This window comes from Melozone crissalis, unplaced genomic scaffold (assembly GCF_028551555.1).
Source record: "Melozone crissalis strain CALT ecotype California unplaced genomic scaffold, PUWL_Pcris_2 ptg000027l_1, whole genome shotgun sequence".
NCBI lineage: Eukaryota > Metazoa > Chordata > Aves > Passeriformes > Passerellidae > Melozone > Melozone crissalis.
The window spans coordinates 26453008-26465901 of NW_026535805.1; the positions used below are offsets into that span (position 1 = coordinate 26453008).

General features: G+C 38.0%; 2 protein-coding genes across 3 annotated transcripts in view; one reads left to right on the plus strand and one right to left on the minus strand.

The window, feature by feature from the left end:
- Positions 1 to 1962, plus strand: LOC128939298 (cytochrome c oxidase assembly factor 6 homolog). The gene is made up of 2 exons (XM_054280192.1): positions 1 to 230; positions 1445 to 1962. The coding sequence occupies exons 1-2, from the start codon at positions 87 to 89 to the stop codon at positions 1538 to 1540; spliced, it is 240 nt and encodes a 79-aa protein (XP_054136167.1). The 5' UTR covers positions 1 to 86; the 3' UTR covers positions 1541 to 1962.
- Positions 1963 to 2515: 553 nt separating this feature from the next.
- Positions 2516 to 12894, minus strand: part of TARBP1 (TAR (HIV-1) RNA binding protein 1) — a 32091-nt gene continuing 21712 nt past the window's right edge. For both annotated transcript variants that reach the window (XM_054279624.1, XM_054279623.1), the window contains exons 20-30: positions 11885 to 12005; positions 10968 to 11078; positions 10252 to 10401; positions 9006 to 9092; positions 8246 to 8442; positions 7665 to 7746; positions 6145 to 6316; positions 5728 to 5919; positions 4722 to 4846; positions 4110 to 4246; positions 2516 to 2896 (exon numbers count right to left, since the gene is read on the minus strand). In XM_054279624.1, the coding sequence (XP_054135599.1) occupies positions 2731 to 2896; positions 4110 to 4246; positions 4722 to 4846; positions 5728 to 5919; positions 6145 to 6316; positions 7665 to 7746; positions 8246 to 8442; positions 9006 to 9092; positions 10252 to 10401; positions 10968 to 11078; positions 11885 to 12005 (1540 nt within the window). In that variant the 3' untranslated portion in view covers positions 2516 to 2730. The remainder of the gene's footprint in view (positions 2897 to 4109; positions 4247 to 4721; positions 4847 to 5727; positions 5920 to 6144; positions 6317 to 7664; positions 7747 to 8245; positions 8443 to 9005; positions 9093 to 10251; positions 10402 to 10967; positions 11079 to 11884; positions 12006 to 12894) is intronic.

A 12894-nucleotide genomic window follows, 5' to 3' on the forward strand; every position in this document is an offset into this window, starting at 1 on the left:
GGGGCTGTCCCAGCGGCGGCGGCGCCTTCCCCCGCAGCCGCGGCACGGCGGGCAGCGCTCGGACAGCGGCCTCGGTGTGTTCAGGGATGGCGGCGCCGACGAAGGCGGAGAGGATGGCGTGCTGGGGGGCCCGGGACGAGTTCTGGCAGTGCCTGGACAGCCACGGGGATGACGCCGCCAAGTGCGAGAAGCTGCGCCGGGCCTTCGAGTCGCGCTGCCCGCAGCAGTGGGTGAGCTCCGGGCGGGATGTTCCATGGGCAATGGGCATAGCAGCCCCAGCTGCCCGCAGCAGTGGGTGAGCTCCGGGCGGGATGTTCCATGGGCAATGGGCATAGCAGCCCCAGCTGCCCGCAGCAGTGGGTGAGCTCCGGGCGGGATGTTCCATGGGCAATGGGCATAGCAGCCCCAGCTGCCCGCAGCAGTGGGTGAGCTCCGGGCGGGATGTTCCATGGGCAATGGGCATAGCAGCCCCAGCTGCCCGCAGTGCCCAGCCTGGGCTTGCCGTGCTGCCAGGCGGAGCTTGGTTCGCACCCTTCTGGCTGGCCGGGAAAGGACGGCTCCTCAGCGCAGCCCTGCCTGGCCCGGGAACCAAGAAAAGCAGTGTTGAGGGTATAGTACAAAGAGAAAGGAAAATACTGTCTCAAACTTGCAGATAAACACACAGGGTTATTGTTGTAATTTTAGAGGATAGTTGAAAGCTTGTAGAAGTATGCAGAAATTTCTGTTCAAAGGCCAGTACAGAAGGGAGCTGGCACACAGGCCATGCAGTGCATGGCATTTTAAGATTGGGATGTTACCTTGTGCATAAAAATACCCTTTTTTCCTGCAGTGTAATTTCACAGTAATGCACCTGTCCCAAATGTAATCTATTCATGTTGCATTTTTTAGTTTCCTGACCTCAAGATGTAATTCTTTTTTAATAGGCACTGCTCTTTGGTAACAGTGGTGTCTGAACAGTTCCTGTTGCAGGTGGTAGACTGAAGGCAGCTAAAAAGCCTGAGTACCTTCACAGCTGCTGCACTGACACTTTGAACAGTGCATTTCTGGTGTTTGTTATCTCTAGGGATGATGGTCTCATCTGCAGGGCTTTGCACATCAGTGGTTCTAGACACAACTCAGAGGTTATGCAGGCTGTGATACCATAGAAAAGCTGCTGGACTTACCTTTGCATCACAAATAATTTTTGTTCAGAGCAGTGAAAAGAGAAAAGCATATAAGATCTTCATGAAGTAACAGGTGGTGAACCTAAAAAAAATGGAAGTTTGATTTCCAAATGGTAAAGAACCTCTAAAAACTAAACACACCGCTCTTTAGTCTTCAACAAAAGAAACTCCTAACTAGTGCATTAAAATCCTCCTTCAGTTCAGTGATCAAGGACTGTTTACACAAAACCTCTTCCTTTTGCTAGTTTCTTATAATGAACATTGTTTCTCTTTTTAAACAGGTTAAACACTTTGACAAAAGAAGAGACTTTTTAAAATATAAAAAGAAGCTTGAAACAGAAGGGTATAGTCCTCCAGAAGCTGCTGGAAAGGCTTAGCAACTCTGCTCTCAGATCAAGTCAGACTAACTATAGGAGGAAGAAGCCAGAGGAAGCAACAGAAGCTGCTTGAGTGCAAGAACTCAATGTAGCAGTCTCCCTGAGATGCAGACTGCTCTTCTTGTTGCCAGGTCTCACATGACTGCTAAAAAGGGGGTCATGGACAGCTTTTTGATGAGTTTAAGTCAAAGAAATATGGTGCAGGGCTGTTCATAAATTTAAGGGTTTGAATGTATAAATAGTAAAATTATTTCACCAGAATAAATGATTGTTTAATACTGCTATGTACATATTCTAAAGAGAAAATGAAATTGTTTTTCTGTAAGTGAACCACCCTTTTCCTAAATTAATAAAGTCCATTCCAACGTGCCTTTTTTCTCAAAAACAGTGGGTTGTATAATAAAATTTGTAATTGTAATTTACCAAGTATTTCAAAGTGTTTTAAAATACAGTTTAAATCAGATATTAACTTATACAACAGTGGTCATTAGAAGACCTAAAGCATCCTGTGCATATAATATGTAATTCACTGTTTGGAGGATGCTCTTTTTTTATAAGCAATAGGAACTTTTACACTAGTGATAGATTTTCAGTCAGTATCTCTACTAGAAGTATATCCAGTTATTTATGACAATTCTCACATTATGGCCTTTTGTAGAATTGGATTTACCTTAGTGATGCAGCTTTATTTAAAGATACAGACTCTTTACAGCAGGATTAATAAATGTGGCTGTAGAAGGCATTTAAACAAGGAACAGCATTGAATGTAATTATGTAAGTGGAGTTACCTTCCAAAAGCCATATAACCTAGTATATCTAAGTGCTGGAATCACTGAATACTATGATTAAAGACACAATTCAATTTCAAGCACAGTCACCACAACTGAAGTTCCTGCAGTAAAAATCCTGTGTTTTGAATTTGAGATTGTTCACAGTACTGTGCTAACATTCAGCAGAAAAAAACCACATACACCATTTGCAATATAAATAGCATTTATTTCCAATGCAACAATTTAAGGAGGTAAAGTATTAAGGCATTTAAAAGTCACTCTGAACACTGGAGAGAACAGAACATGCAAAGTTGAGAATCCTTGTTCACCCTGAGTTTGTATCTCATCTATTCAGAACTTCACGTGGTAGCACCATAGGAAGCCATCCAGCTGCACAGTAAGGCACCAGACTCTGGGCAGTCATTGCTGCTGTTTTTGCTTGATCACTTGTTGTCTTGTGTACTCCCAGATCAGCAGAGCCCCGCTCACATGGACATTGAGGGACCGGATGATGCCCTGCTGAGGAATTTCCACACAGACATCCAGGTGGTGAATCAGGTTGGCTGGGATTCCTTCATGTTCGTTTCTAGGGAAGAAGAAACAGTAACTCATATCTGAGAGAGGGCATGTGTGTTCCAGAAAGCAAAAAATACAAATGTCAAAACAGCATCCAAACACCTCTTGACAAATGCCACATCTGCCTACAGAGTAAGGCACAATTTCTTGTCACTTCTGATGACAAGAAATTGTTTAAAAACAGTAATACATTACAAAGAAAACGTGGAGGGAGCTGACTTAACTTTTGATGTAAAAAACCTGGTGGAAGACTCAGTTTTCAGTTCACTGGCCAAGCAATAGCTGAGCACCCAGCATAAAGACTCTCTGCTTTTGTTTTTAAACTATATATAGTGAAATCACTATGGTATGAAGCTGCTGGCACAGCAGGAAAGCTTAACTGCCCACTTTACATTCCGGTCTTGGCACAAAGGAATGTCCAAACTGAGCACACCAGAGAATACTGAAGTTGACTGGTAATTAAAACTATTATTTTTAATTAGAATAGAACAAAGTGATTATGAGCGCTCCATTCTGAGGACAAGCTACATGAAAAAAGTAGGAAAAAAATCTTTGTCCTAAGAGGATATCCAGGCCCTTCTTCCTGGTCTCACTCAGTAGCCCTGCAATGCCAGGAGCTTTCTCCCTGATACGTGCTTTACTGCAGATTTCTTTAAGTAGCATCTCCCCCTTTGTATCACATCTGAGGCTTGTCTGCTTATACAGCCTGATAACTGCTTTTCTTTGAGGTTGTCCCATGCTCTGCTTGTACTGCAGAAACTTGCTACTTCACCTTGTGCCTCTTACCCTCACCTTTTAAATCACCTCCCAGCCATGCACACTCAGTCTGCTCCAGCCCTCCTCACCAAGCTCAGCAGGGCAAACCCAACCTCCTCCTCGCTGAGCTCACCACAGCCCTCACAGACAGGGCCCCAAACAACTAAACTGAACAGAAGGGGTCTTCAGCACTCCCAGAAAAACAACCCATGCTGTTGCTACCTTCACCCCTTATTAAAAGGTGTTCCAGTGTATGCATTGGTTATTAAATATGAGAAGGGTCATTCAGTAGACAGCAATACTTGGTGGTCTTTAGCACACAAAGGCAAGGACTGCTCTTTCCATGATCATTTCCCATTCCAGAATCACTTTCACCAGTGTCACTTGGTTTTCATGTGATCAAACTCTTGACTAGAGAAAGGGATGGACTGCAAGAGGTGGGTTTACAAAACAGTGTGTGCTCTTACCCCAGCAATAATAGTGATTTCTCTGGGAAGCAATATTCTGTAAGATCGAAACTTTTAGCTGTTTGTTCCACACCAATAATAGTGTAGCCTTCTGTTTTTTTCTCCTGTAAATAATCAACAAGCTGACATGGTTTCACCTGTGCATTAAAAGTAGAGAGAAATATAAAAATATATAAATATCACCTTTTGTAAACTTCTGAAATTATTGTAAAAAAACCACAACAATTTACTTGGACACTTTTTAAGATAAATGACTTTCATCCCCAAAGACTCCGTCCATATAAATAGCTTAACATTTTAAAAGCTCTTCAGCAGTAGCACAAAAAGTTAATGGCACAAAATACCCTCACCAATACCATGAAGAAAGATGTAACAATTACAGCTCACATAATCAGCTTATCACAGCAATAAGAAATTGCAAGTGTTTTCTAAATTCTTTTTTATAAGGTTGACCCAAAACATACAAGATTAAGTGTCAGAGGTAACAGCAGGAGCTTCCATAAAACAAAAAGATTTTTTTTCAAGATAAAAAAATGTAAGGCTCTGAACTATGCATCTGACAAACTGAAGATTCTGAGCACATTTTTTAGCTATTAAAACATTTCCATTCACCTCGACAAGGGGGAGCCACTGCTCTGCAGAAACACTCAGATGCTGAAACTGCTTATCCTGTATGTAATGTAGACTGCCAACAACTAGTGCAGATGCCCCAAATATTTCACTTGTACGACATAAACCTACAAAAACAAGAAATAAAGCTATTTTTGTGTAGAAACTAAACACCAAGCCAGAACACCGAGTGAAAATGACAAAGAATGCAGAAGAGAAATGGCTACTTTAGTTATCTATTTTTAATTAGTTTCAGGTCTTCCAAGCCACATCTTGTTCCATATGAATTACAGGAAAAAAGTGTTTTGTAATTTAGCAGAAAGATAAAACTTAGAAAAGCACTGTGTCTTGACAACATGCTTTTACAATACTAATTATACAAAGTAAGGAGTTAGGTGTCCAAGCCTTAGCAAGGATGGATGGTTTGACACATCCACACCTGTTAAATGACAGAGGATGACACATCACAGCATTACAGTGCAGACAGCAATAGCCTGTGGGCTTTTCATTACTCACTGCAGTTACTGAAACTGCTAACATCAAACACAAATGGCAATAAAGTATTTGCAGGATTTATTATGTCACAGCCGACACATCGTGAAGGCAGTTTTAATGAGGAAATGGGGCCCTGCTGTCCCACAGACATGAGAATCTTGTAGGTTTACAAGATTTGGTTTAATTGTTACAGAAAAAAAATGCAAAAGCAAATAATTCCCTTTAATTGCATACACAGTTGAAAAACTCAACTGTAGCAAATACAGAATTAGCAAGAAACTGAGCATGATTTACAGCAAAACTCTACTTAGCTAATGCATGCTATGTGTAAGTTCTTTTTTCCTTAAAATGTAACTGTAGAAGACCCCTTTCTTTGGCTACCAGTTTCTTTCAGGATAACGAACTATTCTTCTGAGCAGTACTTAAATAATTTTCTAATTATCAACATAAAATGAAATTAACTTTTATGTGTGGTCCAAGGTCTAAAATAAAAGTTTGACTATATCAACCTTACCTCCTAAATTGGTAGGTTTATCAATAAGTGAAGCCACCACAATCAATCTGCTGTTTGATTTGCCAAGTTTAGCAGCACGATCCTGAAATGCCATTTCCAAGTCTAAACTAGGAGTACTGTTCTTCCAGGGTATAATCTTCTTCTGAACATCAGTCCACTCTGTCTGGCTGTCTGCTTCAGCCAGATGTGAACCTGTAACAATAAATTGTACATTCATATGGATATGCAAGTGGGAGTGAAACTAGTGCTTCAATAAAGAAGATAATCCAAATGGTGATACTGGAGATAACATTCATGATCTACTATTATTTTATGGGACATGTTCTGCTCACATAGATGCAAGTTTGCTTCAGCTGAAAAGCAGAGGTCAGGCTGAATACAAATAATTACAATTTATACAGATTGGCTCTATTTTACCCATGTCTTGCTGAGCCCAGTCACTTGGTTTCAGCTCACGAAGCTCTGTTCGGGAATGGCGCCACTGAAACGCTGCTGGCCAAGGAATGTCAGTGAATCTGTCAAATCTAGAGAGGGAGATCCATTCATCCTCAGCCAGTTCTGAAAGGCGGGGAAGGATGTAAAATATTGTCTGCAATGGAACACAGTGTTATCAGCAGAGTGTCACTAAAGCAAGCAAAAATAGATAATTAATGGAACATGTCGACTATCTAACCTCCTATGATTTTAATACTTTTTTTTCTTGGTATTTCATACAGCTTACCAGTATATCTCTCAATATTCATAACTTTACTTACAGTGCTAGCCAAAACTTCCATAAATCTAGACTTATTATCTAATTAAACTTTTCCTGAGGATCTGCACTGATTACTGTACTGAAATTCTAGAATACCAAAGAATTAACACTATGCTTCTCAGCACAAGGGTCTAGAGGAAATCTTGTATGTGTAACACTGAAGAGTTGTCAAATACTCTTAGAACTTTCTAGTAAAGGATTTATTTAATGTCAAAAGAAAAATAGTTGAAAGCTTTAAGATCTAGTGGTAAAATCCAGCTCAGCACAACCAATACATCTAACTAACCACGATTTATTGAGGAGGAAAAAACACATATCCCAAGGGAAAGACTGAGCAAGTCAAAGACTTTAAAATCCAGAGTTTTTGTTTATCCCAATGTGCCCTTCAAGACAAAGGTGAAGATGCACCCTGAATACATTTAAATGCTTCACAAGTATTAGTCTTCCTTTGTTGGGTTTTTTCCTCCTGTTAAGGACTTTTACTTTCCACTGTTTAGCATATTTGTGTTCACAAGAATATTTCACAGAACAACAGTGAAAAGAAGAAAAAATTTCTTCTGTCAAAGATGGCACTGTTTCTGCAAAAACATATACCCAATTCATATCCATGAATATCTTGTATTTTGACCTTAGTTCTTCTATGTCTATTTATCTGCACCCTTATTTTTGCCTTCCTTCCATTTTCAATGATGAAAATGTTTATTCAGCTGTTAGTTATCTGAGCTATATCAAAAAAGGTGGCTGAAAAAGGTGCTCTGGAAGTAATAGATCTCTATCCCATTCGCACCAAACAATCCAGCTAAGAAACCTCAAGTAACTTCTGGGAACAGATGCCTTAAAAATCCTAATAACCTTGCCTAAAATCCTAATAATCCTTACCTCAACTAAGTAGATGCTCTTCAGTTACTAGAACGAACCTTTTCAGTCACAAATATAAAACCTGATTAATTCCCACAGATAGGCACATTCATCACACATACCTCTTCCTAACCGACCTGGGTTTTTAACACAGTATCAAGTAGAAAAACTAAGATGCAATCTCAGTCTAAAGCCTGTCACAATCTGGGTGAAGTAGTTTTTTGGGGGTTTAAATGAATAACAGTTGATAATTTCATCCCACATTAGAAGATACCAAAAAAGATAAAAATGCAATTGCAAAACTAGACAAATAGTGTGGTCTTGCCTCTAGACTATAATCCTCAACTGGATGAAATGTTGCAAAGAAGAAGTGATCTTGGATTCGCTGCCAGTTCCTTCTGGCATTCCTGCAAGAGCAGAAAGTAGTGTAAGATACATTTAAAAAGCAAGGGAAATTAAATTGAAAAATTCAATTGTAAGATTGGCATAAGGCAACCTAATTTATTTACTGTATCTTGTACAGGAAAGAAAATACTTCAACAATTAAGGAAGGGCCCATTTTTAAAAAATTACAGCATTCAGAAAATAGGCTTTACTTATGTTTCAAGAAAGGCCCAAAAGAAAGGCACGTCTCCAAATTCTATTACCAAAAGGAGTGAGTTTGGCAAGAAGTATCCCATGGAAACTGGATACTAGCCTATGGTTCAGTCTCAGATTTTAACTGTTAAAAAAAAAAAACTAAGTCAAGACTCTTCCCTTTGCTGCTTTTTTCTGTATCATGTCTCCCCATATCAACTTCTTTTAAAATAGAGATAAAAACCCCCATAAAAATTATCAAGTGTCATTTTCGAAAATGTAACTTGCTGCAAATGGCTCAGAAGAACAATGTGAAGCTGTATTACTAACCCTGTGCCATGCATGTTTTCCACTTGTTGAAGGCTAGATTCAATAACTGGTGTCAGAGCTTCAAATTCTTCCACATGCAGCATTCTGCACATAGCCCAGATTTTTTTAAGAGCAATTAATGCATAAAGTCGAACGCTGAAATTATGGCTGAAGCACCACTGCAGAACAACTATGAGGGCTTTCTTCAAAGCTGGCTTCTAAAGAAACAAAGACAAAGAAGCTTCTTTCATGTTAAGTCTTAATGTAGAATTCAGAAGTTATGAGTGGCCCAAGAAAAAGTTCCTCAAAAAATATCCTTTTGGAAATCACAAAGCTTTAAAATTATATTAATTTCCTTCATTCCATCTCATCAGGACAAAACCTACAGCCTCACTTGTTCTTTGAAAAGGTATTAATTTGCTCTAAAAATCATTATTCTGCCTACAAGGAAACGTCAACTTATTTCTGATTAAAAGAGTAGCAAGAACAACAAACCCAGGTGCATCCACATGTTTATATAAAACTGAGGTAGCTATTCTAGAAAATCTCACAGGTAATCAGGCTCTATGTAACCAGAACACCTGCTAAGTTAGCTAATTTTCCAAAGTCCAATATTTTACAGAGGTGACAGGAAAAGTTGGTGTTTTGCATAACAAAGGATACCTTAGTAGGAAGTAGGTATTAAAGAGATACTTAAACATTTTGGCAGTCTATTTTCAATTCAGAACTCTGTATAAGCACTGGAGGTGAATAAAGAATGAACACTGTTAGAGAAATGTACCTTCTCTGAGGTATTTTGAAGAATGATGTCAAAGTGGGCCAACACTGATAAAAATGTGCAGATGCTTTTTTTAAGCTTTTCTTCATCCTAAAGTAAAAAAGTAGTAGTAAAAGTATGTAGTAAGTAAAAAGGAATGGAACAAGACATATGCAAATATAAAATGGTTTTATACTTTATGCATTTTCACACCATGTTCGGCACATGCAATAATATTGACACTATTAAAAATCTACTTGTTTCCACAGCCAAATTTCTGATAGTACAAGGTCAATATTATTAGGATTTAGTTTTTCCTAACATGTTATTTGCATTTTCCTAACACATCCGTCAGAATGAAGTATATAGTGGTATAAGTGAGCTAAAATTCAACCCAAGTTCACTGTATTCCCCAGGAATGCAAAAGGTCAGCACCATTCTACAACCTCTTGCCTGAGGCTCCTGCTACCCAGAGCTCAATCTGCAGCTCACACTGCAGTTGCACACTGAGCCACCTGCACTAAATGTACTCCTCAACACCAGGAGAGCCTCTGAAAATGCAATCTGTATTCCCTTCTCATAAATCTATGTCTTTTCTGCTTGCTCTGATGGTTTGAATGGGCTCACTGTGATAGTACATTTGTTATTATCAGCATGAAATCACTTTGATCCAACAAATTATCATCTGCTAAAAGGACAGCAATTCCAAAAGCCCAAGCTTTTGGAAGGAATTCTGAAACAGTCAGCTCTCCTCAGCCAACCCTTTCACAACTTCTGGGTATCATCACTCAAACCCTGCTCCAGTTCTAAAATCTCATTGCAGAACTCCACCATGAGAGAAGTCCATATTAAAAGCTGCAAATTGAATATGCATTATACAAGTCATGTTCCCACTGACAAAGAGGATGGGAGAAAAAAGACAAAGGTGGGCTGTGGAAACCACAAGTAACTTAGACCTCCAGACCCAGGATCTAGGGTGTCCATGTGGTCCTGATGGCTCTTATATTGGACAACTCTTGACTCACTATGCCAGCTCCACTCTGCCCAGAATAAAACATCATTAAAGGAAATCTCTCAACAGGAAGAACTGATTTTTCTTTGGCCATTTTTAGGTGTCTCAGATTAGTGCTCAGACTCAGAAGCTAAACTGCTCAGCAGCCCTCTCTTTTTAAAGGAAGACTGGAACACACAAAAAATAAGGAATGGGGTGACAAACTGTACCCTCTTCATTCAAATTACTCTCCAAATGAATGCCAAAGGTCTTACTTACATAGCAAAAGCAATCCCAGAATTTATCAAGGAATTGGGGATATTTATGTAGAGTCAAGATAACAATCCATTCTATGAAGTATTTCACAGATGCCTGATTATTACTGAATCCAGCCTGAAAAACTCTGTCAAGAGTTCCACTCAAAAAATTCTGAGAAAACAAAATCAGGCAGTCCTTCAGTATATTACTAGAGTTATTTCCATGAAGAAAAAAAAATTAAATAACAGAACATTCTCACTTTTATCATAGTATTAGATATATTTTTCAAGATGCAAATGAAAGCATTTTAAAACCATCTAATTTCTTTATTATACTTCTCAAATATTTTCTTATGAAACAGCATTTGATGAAAGTAACACTTGTCAATTTCTTGACTGTTCATAAACTAGCAATGTTTTTACTAAATGAAAAGCTTTTAATCAGATAGTCAGCACAAACTTTTAGTTAGCTTTAACAGGAACAATCCGGCCTCCTAAAATTCACAAATCTAAGAATCAGTTTGCAGTGTCCTCTAGAAATGCATGATAGATCCATGACTTTAGACAAAGAATTAAGCGACATAAAATTTCAACAACACAGAACTTCCACATCAGCCAAGGTTACATGCCTTTTATACCCTGCTGTAATTTAACATATGCAGCTTGCATGACACCAAATTAGGTCTTGAAAATAGGTAGGTATTTATTTATTTAAAAATTAATTGTCAAGAGCAATACCTGGTTAAGCTTTGGGAGAAGAACTAGGAGTGTCTGCCATACTCGGTTTTTAATTCTATGCTGCAAAGAGTTTGCATAATAGCGTGTTCTAGACCTGGACACCAGCTCATCCTGAAAGAAAATTAAAAGGTTTATAGCCTATTCTTCCTTTAAATTTGAATACATGTAAATACACTTTCCTGTACTAAGAAAGCATCATCTACAAAGCTGGGATCAGCACTGAACATAAGCTCAGGAAAACATATTTACTTAATTTATTAAGAATTAAATTCTGAAGCTTATAATTAAACAATAAAGTAAGTAAATATCTACTAAAGCTCACTTTTCCCTGCTTAGTCTCACAACACAAATATTAATAATTACTCTGCAGTACTTAATTGAGAGGAATGAGGGACCCACGCATTCCTAGTTCTTCAGACAAAAGCAGGATTCAACAGTACCAGAACGTATGGGTGATGTTCTAATAGCAGCTGCAGTAATTTTGCCTTTAGACTCCTGCCAATGCATAAGTAGCTATCATATATACAAAATTTGGACCCCAACCTTCTCCATTTCTATCTATAAAGGTATTCTAAGGAGACAGTAGCTCTCTCAATTTAAGAGGTAGTCTGCAATAGTTAAAGTGAAATGCCGTGCTTCAGAATGCAGCCTAAAGGAAGATTCTTAAAGGAACAATGGTTACAATTTGGATAATGTTCCAGGAAACTAAAATATCCACTAAAAAGAGAGAAATAAATGCAAAAGGCAATTTTTACTATTCTGGTTGAATTAACTTCAGTTTCATAACAAAGAAAAGAATATTACTTGGCAAATCTAGAGTCTACACAAACAACCATAAATGCATCCTGTCAACGGTAAATATTTTGCATTTTACTGGTTGTACTAACAGTGCATTTATATACCAAGACAAATTTTACCTTATCAAGTAGTTTGATGAAAATGTCTTCCATAAACGTCTTATGCAAGATATTTGTTCCATCCAACAAGCACAGAAATTTAACAGCACAAATGCGGACAAAGTGATCATCTCGATTTGTACTGCAAAATATGAATAAAAATAAAAATCAAACTCTACTTGTTTAGACATAAAGATAATTCCTAAATTATAAAAAAGCACCAAAACATCATCTGGAAGATACAGCCATCACATTGTCTACAGTGAGACAACATGAAAATACCCAAAACTGGAACTTTAAAATCTGTTCATCATTGGTGATGAAAAAAATTAGTGAGTTCAAAACCTGACACCCTGACCCTGAGTCTATCTAGAGTTCTTTAGTAACATCTAGGTGTTTAAGAAACTTTTCTATAAAAAAAGCTGCATCAGAAAGTTTTTAAAATTTTGTGCCTGTAAACTGTAATCTTCTAACAACTAATTTATGCTTACAGTTTGGTCAAATATCTAATATCAAACAACAATTCATTCCTATTAGTTAAGCACAGACATCCAGAATAATTCATGGCAAGAATAAAATTAATGACATTATAGATTGTGACAGCTGCAAGCATCACAAGAAAATATATGATTACCAAAAAGCTCTTGGAGAAAATACAGGAGTAGTGAACTTTTGCAGTGGATTTTTTTTAGAAGTTCAGGTTTTATAGACTGCTAACATTTCTGAAAACAAGGTGAAATAACTTTTTCTCTGAATTTGTCCCACTGAATAAAAATGGGAATGAAACTATTAAAAAAAAAAAATCAACAATCCAGTAGCAAACATTCCTATTTCAAAGGTTGGAGGCAGAGCCTTTGGGCAGTACACAGTAGAAAAGGGCTTGCAACCAATGGTAAAAAGGTGGCTCAAAATCTGGCTGCATTAAAACCTGAGTTTTTTAACTGTCTTTCTTACAATGACAAGGCATGTATTAGCTCAGCATCCTATAAAGTATTACTTTATTGAGGTGAGACAATGATGAACTAGTTATT

Excerpts from the sequence above, each read along its gene's own strand:
- LOC128939298 (XM_054280192.1), top strand. The coding sequence starts at position 87 with ATGGCGGCGCCGACGAAGGCGGAGAGGATGGCGTGCTGGGGGGCCCGG. Across the intron at positions 231-1,444 it reads CGCGCTGCCCGCAGCAGTGG|GTTAAACACTTTGACAAAAG; the intron begins GTGAGCTCCGGG and ends CTTTTTAAACAG.